The sequence below is a fragment of the Oryza glaberrima genome, chromosome 1 (genome assembly GCF_000147395.1).
Source record: "Oryza glaberrima chromosome 1, OglaRS2, whole genome shotgun sequence".
NCBI lineage: Eukaryota > Viridiplantae > Streptophyta > Magnoliopsida > Poales > Poaceae > Oryza > Oryza glaberrima.
Genome location: NC_068326.1, coordinates 39,266,026 through 39,271,944, shown reverse-complemented (window position 1 = coordinate 39,271,944; position 5,919 = coordinate 39,266,026). Strand labels below are relative to the sequence as shown.

The 5,919-nt window shown below is 44.5% G+C and overlaps 1 protein-coding gene across 1 annotated transcript; it reads left to right on the top strand.

Annotated features, from left to right (window-relative positions):
• Positions 1-240: 240 nt before the first annotated feature.
• LOC127786403 (pentatricopeptide repeat-containing protein At3g48250, chloroplastic) lies at positions 241-5,260 on the top strand. Its single transcript, XM_052313812.1, has 2 exons — positions 241-2,021; positions 4,766-5,260. Exon 1 carries the CDS (start codon positions 280-282, stop codon positions 1,999-2,001), a length of 1,722 nt encoding a protein of 573 aa, XP_052169772.1. The 5' UTR covers positions 241-279; the 3' UTR covers positions 2,002-2,021; positions 4,766-5,260.
• Positions 5,261-5,919: the final 659 nt, after the last annotated feature.

Here is a 5,919-nt window from a genome sequence, read left to right as displayed (position 1 = left end):
ATCATTGACTGATGATCGTGGTGAGAATTTCTTCAGAAAGCCGTTTTTTTCCGAAAATGAGAAATATCTATCCAAGTTCCAACTGTGCCAAAAGGCCCAAGTTCATCCTAGTGGCTTTACATTGGGCCTAAGGTCCAATGAAGATTCTGTTGATGGGCCCATTGTGAGAGGCCCAGCCCATCTTGATGGCTCCACCTCCACCTGCCTTCTTCTTCTTCTCCATTTCGTCGAGCACCTTGAGTAACCAAAAGCCCTAGAGAAACCCCAACTGAGAGAGAGATGGCGCCGCCGCCGCCGCCCACCGCCTTCTCCCGCCTCCGCCGCCTCTTCTCCACCGCCGCCGCCACCGCCACCGCCCCGACCCCGGAATCCGTCCTCTACTCCCTCCGCACCCTCTCCAAGGACCCCTCCGTCGCGCTCGCCTTCTTCCGCCGCTCCCAGGCCGGCGGCCACCCGCTGGGATCCGCCGCCTACAACCTCATGCTCCGCACCCTCGCCTCCCACCCCACCTCCGCGCACTCCCACTTCTGGCCCTTCCTCCGCGACATGAACGACGCCGGCCACTCCATCGACCAGGGCACCTACCTCGCCGCCCTCGCCTCCTTCAAGAAGGCCAGCCTCACCGCCGACTACGCCTCCCTCACCGCCCACTACGCCAAGGCCCAGGAGGACGCCAAGGGTAGGACCCCCACCTCCGCCGCCGCCGACGCCGTCCGTGCCCTCGAGGATGGCTCGGATTCGGATGCTAGCGCGGAGCTCGACGAGAAGCTGGAGGGCGTCGACCTGCCGCTCACGGAGACCGCCGTGGCCAGGGTGCTCCGGGAGGTGAGGGACCATCCGATCAAGGCTCTAGCCTTCTTCAGGTGGGCGGGGCGTCAGATTGGGTACAAGCACGGTTCGGTGTCTTACAATGCCATGGTGAGGGTGCTCGGGCGAGAGGAGTCCATGCGGGAGTTCTGGGACCTCATCCAAGAGATGAAGGCCGACGGGATTCATGTCGATATCGACACCTATGTGAAGCTCTCGAGGCAGTTCCAGAAGCGCCACATGCTCACGGAGGCCGTGGAGCTCTATGAGCTCATGATGGATGGTCCTTACAAGCCATCGAAGCAGGATGGTCCGGTGCTCATCAGGCGCATTGCTCTGGGGCCTTCGCCGGACCTTGAGCTGGTCTATCGTGTGGTTAGGAAGTTCGAGGCGGTGTGGGAGTTCAAGACTAAGGATGTTTTTGATGGCATCCATAGGGCGCTGACGAGTAATGGGAGGTTTGATGAGGCTGCCGAGATCGTGAAGAGGATGAAAGGCGAAGGTCATCAGCCAGACAATATTACGTATAGCCAACTGATCTTTGGGCTCTGCAAGGCAAACAGGTTTGATGAAGCTCGCAAAGCGCTTGATGAAATGGAGGCTGAAGGGTGTGTCCCCGACTTGAAGACTTGGACCATGTTGATCCAAGGTCACTGTGCGGCTGGGGAGGTGGAAAAGGCCCTGCAGTACTTCACGGAAATGGTTGAGAAGAATTTGGAGGCAGACGCGGCTTTGTTGGATGTAATGGTGAAAGGTCTCTGTAGCGATGATAAGATTGATGCGTCGTATGCTTTCTTTGTTGAGATGGTAGACAAGGCCAACTTGAGCCCTTGGCAAGGCACTTACAAGCATATAATTGGTGAATTGCTGAGGGTAAAGAAACTTGAGGAGGCTCTGGGTCTCCTGAGATCAATGAAAGCACGCAAGTTCCCACCTTTTGCAGACCCATTCCCTACTCACATCGCCAAGTACGGGACATTTGATGATGCAAGGCAGTTTCTCAAGGCCTTGACGGTGAATAACAAGTACCCATCACCCACTGCCTATCTGCATGTTTTCAAGTCATTTTTCACAGAGGGAAGATATTCAGAAGCTCAGGATTTACTGTATAAATGCCCTTTCCATATCCGCAAGCATCCTGATGTCACCGAGTTGTTTGAATCAATAAAAATTGAAAGTGAGAGTGCGGCTTGATGAAGTGCAAGAAATTATTGGTGAGATTACGGCAAGCACCTATCTTTTTATACTCACTAGATGTTGTTTAGTAATCATGGTGTGATAGTTGCCACATCTAAAGGATATTTTTGCTGAATTAACTTTCCTGAGCCACACTTGTTTCTTTTACTGTTGACAGTATCATTGCAGCTGCATAGATGGCCTTTCCTAAAGTTACCATTCAAATTAAAGCACATCTGCACATTTTTTTGGTGAACGTACATTGGAAATTCTTCCAGTAATACTACTATAGTACCAGTAATGTTGCCTGCACATATTAAGAGAGGTCGATACCACCATTCCATGAGCAGAAAATACCAGAAAGAATATGTTATTTCTGTATTTGTTATTAGATGTCGTTATTCAAAAGAAAAGCCGGGACAAAAAGGTATGGCTTATATTTGACCAGTAATTGGCCACTTCTAGCGAAGTATGGAGATTTTTTTTTTTTTTTTTTTTTTTTTTGGAAAAGCAGAATTTGAATCCTTGCCTCAACTATCATTAGCGATAAAAACTCCATAGTTTGCTGCCAAACTATGCCATAATGTTATAGTCTTTTTTTCGAAGCTCTGCCTTTGTAGTAATACTTGATAATTGATAGATTATACTGCAGGATACAACACCAAATATCAAATGGTGTTATATCATTCCTTGGTGTTCAGTGATGACATCAATTAGCACCACATACACGATGAGTCGATGATGCTATATAATCCCTTATCAGAGGGAAAAACTCTTGACTTATGTCAGTGGCTATGTTATAATCACATTATTTCCTACTCACAAGCCTTTGGTTCCTACAACATGCTTGTGAAAGTTATTTTGTCAGCATAATTATTTTTCTAAGTTATATGCAGCTATGGTCTAGCATTAATTTGGGATTGCAATCGCACCTTTTTTTATCCCTTTTTGGGATAAAACACCTTGTTGATCGATTTTGCATTGTAACTTAAAGGAGAAATCAGGAACTTAATGGTCCATAGGTTTGCTTCCTCTTAGCCGGTTAGAGAAGATTAATATGTCAGGAAATCTATTTTCTTTTACATTAGGACGAACAAAGGTTCCTCAAAAGCGTCTGACTCCTTTGTTGTCTGATGTGCATCAATACCCACTTGTAGCCATGAGGGCTTGCGTGCTATGTTGTTCTTGACAGGGTTTGGCAAAAGTGGTTGACCTGGTTCTGTTCGCTGCTTTTAACTTTGTAACTTTTCAAATAGAAATATGTTGGAACGATAATAGTATAAATAAAATGCCCTCATATTCACAAAAAAAGGTATGCTGTACATCCTGCTGCAAACAATAGTAGTCTAGTTCCACATTGCAATATTAACAATTTAAAATATGGTCATGTTAACATAAAAGGTATCACATACATTTGTGCGGGCGTGTGGCAAATAATAGTACAGACACAATACTTTCTTATTCATATATTGCAAATAGCAATACCATAGTAGCACAACTTGGCAATAGCCATGGCTCTTTCAAGCAACATGTCTTATTCAAACCAGAGCCTATGTAGTGAAGACGCATAAGTGGAGAATACCATACTATTGGAACCGCATTTAAGAAGGTTGATACATGCTTGCGCTCTTCTGCAGTGCCCAAGCCCTGTGCTTGAGCTTGATGAAGTCTGAAGCTACTGAATCTACATCCTTGTTCTTGTCATCTTTCATCCTTTGGTCATGCACCAACTTCTCATTTGTTCCTATTGGTACTTCCTTCATAATATTGGCTTGGTTATCCTGAAATCTGACCTTTCTTTGGGCTTGGAAATAGAGGACCTGATTATGAGAGTGAGACATTGTTGCCTGGCTCCTTGTAAAGGTATTGAGGAAGTGTAGGAAGGGATGGAACTGGTTTGCGGAAGCTATGTTTTCTTGTCCTCTTTTATAGGCGAAGGAGGATGTGCATTTTTGGAGGATAAGTGAGAATCTTATTCCCTACCTCTGACAAATTTGAACGAATCTTATTTGTTTCATCTTGTTGTCTTTCTTCATTCAAATTTGTTAGGCAGCACACGACCTAACCGTCATCTCTTGCATAATTTGGCTACCTAGACTTTAACTAAAGCTAAGTTCCATGGGCAGTTTCTTCTTATCACTTGCAGTAGAAATCATTGAGTTGTTTTCTCCCTTTGACAATAATAATAGCTACCTTCAATCATGTGCTGACCTGGGACCAAGTGTGTGCAATGTTTTTCGTTTTCTGTTAAGTGTGACAATATTAAGAAATCCCAGGCATGTTATGTTTGTTAATTTCAGTGGAAATTAAGTGAACAATATTTTGTCCTTTCTTACCCACAGAAACTTTGATTCCTTTTTTTTTACTGAACCACTGTGGGGAGGAGCCCCAAAGTATAACTTTGATTCATCTTACTAGACATTGTGTAATGTTGTGCCGCAGCATGAATAAAAACAGCTAGAAACTTTTTCTGAAATGTTACTTAGCGTTATTAGATGGTCACATGAATTTGAGGCAATGCTCTAAAGGTTTTGAAATATAATCTGAACAATTTTGGATCCATCTGTAGATGCTGCAAGTAGTATTCTGGTACATGTAACACGTTTCCACTAACTGAAAAGTTATCATCATGCATATGATACCCTGATATTTCTTTCTTTTGAAACGAACTATTCGATGCCTTTTCCCTTACTTGAAAAAAAAAACTATTGGTTGCTTTTCCTTGTCTTGGTCATCTTTTCACGTGCGTGGTTCAATAACCTGTTCTTTCGTTTATTTGCAGAGTTGCTCGAGCGATGGATTTTCAGCAGAGGCAGAGGGCAAAAACTGTGGCTGAATGTGATGGCAGCTTAGATTGGATGGATAGATTCCCAGCTGGGTCAGTTCAAGCACTCCATGCTTGATGGAGTTTGGCAAGACAAAGATTGGTAACAGAGAGCAGCGATATGATGATTATATGCTCAAGATATTTGGTCTTTGAAGATGCTCCTCGCACTCTGCCAACAATAATACATGCCGAATATTATCGCATAGGCATCTTCATGTACCGGCACATATCTTCATGTACCAGCATCCCCATCAGTTTCGTCAACATTTCTTTCCAGGCACCGACTTTTATTACAGGTTGCTGCCTGCCTTCTTTTCTTCCCCACATCTTCTTTTGCAGTTTTGCGTAGCTACTGCCTGTTGGTTCGCTACCTCTGTCTGTCTGATTGCTGTGTCTTGGGTAATGCTGAAACAATTTCCATATATAATACATTACAGAAAATATTTGTTACAGCTTGTAAAATTCCTTACTTATCTAGCCTTCTATGACCTTAAAAAAAAAATCCCGAATCAACTTTTATTTATTGGAAATGAAAGGAATAAAAAGTACGAATTTTTTTCATTTTTAGAATTTTTTTTAAATATTTACAGAAATAATCTATCGGTAAAAAAATTACAAAAATAGACCCTGCCGCTCGCCTCTGGGGCGGCAAGCTGACGTGGCAAACGGGGGAGGGACGGGCGGTGACGGAGGGAGGGTTTTTTGCAGGAAAGCCCTTGCCGCCCTCTGGTAGGGCGGCAAGGGGCCTGAATGCAAAAAAGCTAGTCGGGGCCGGCCATTTTGCAGGCGGCCCCTTACCGTCCTCTGGCCGAGCGGCAGGCCTCGCTGCCTATAAAAAGCATGCCGCCCAGCCCCCAGCCCCCAGCCCTCATTCCTCCCCCCTTAAATCCAGTGAAAAAAAAAGAAGAAAGGGGAGAAGAGAAGAAGGGGCGAAGCCCTGCCGGATTCAGACGCCGATTTCAGTTAATATTCATAGATCCTATATGTGACTATTGAGTTAAATAGTGTGTATTTTTTAAAACTTTGTTTGAATAAATGCATTATATTTTTAGGGTTTTAGTTGTACTAATCTAGAAGTGCGTATTGTAGATATCGGTAACTACGTAGAT

What these genes read in the sequence shown, in the direction of transcription:
- LOC127786403 (XM_052313812.1), top strand. Translation starts at nt 280, where the DNA reads ATGGCGCCGCCGCCGCCGCCCACCGCCTTCTCCCGCCTCCGCCGCCTC.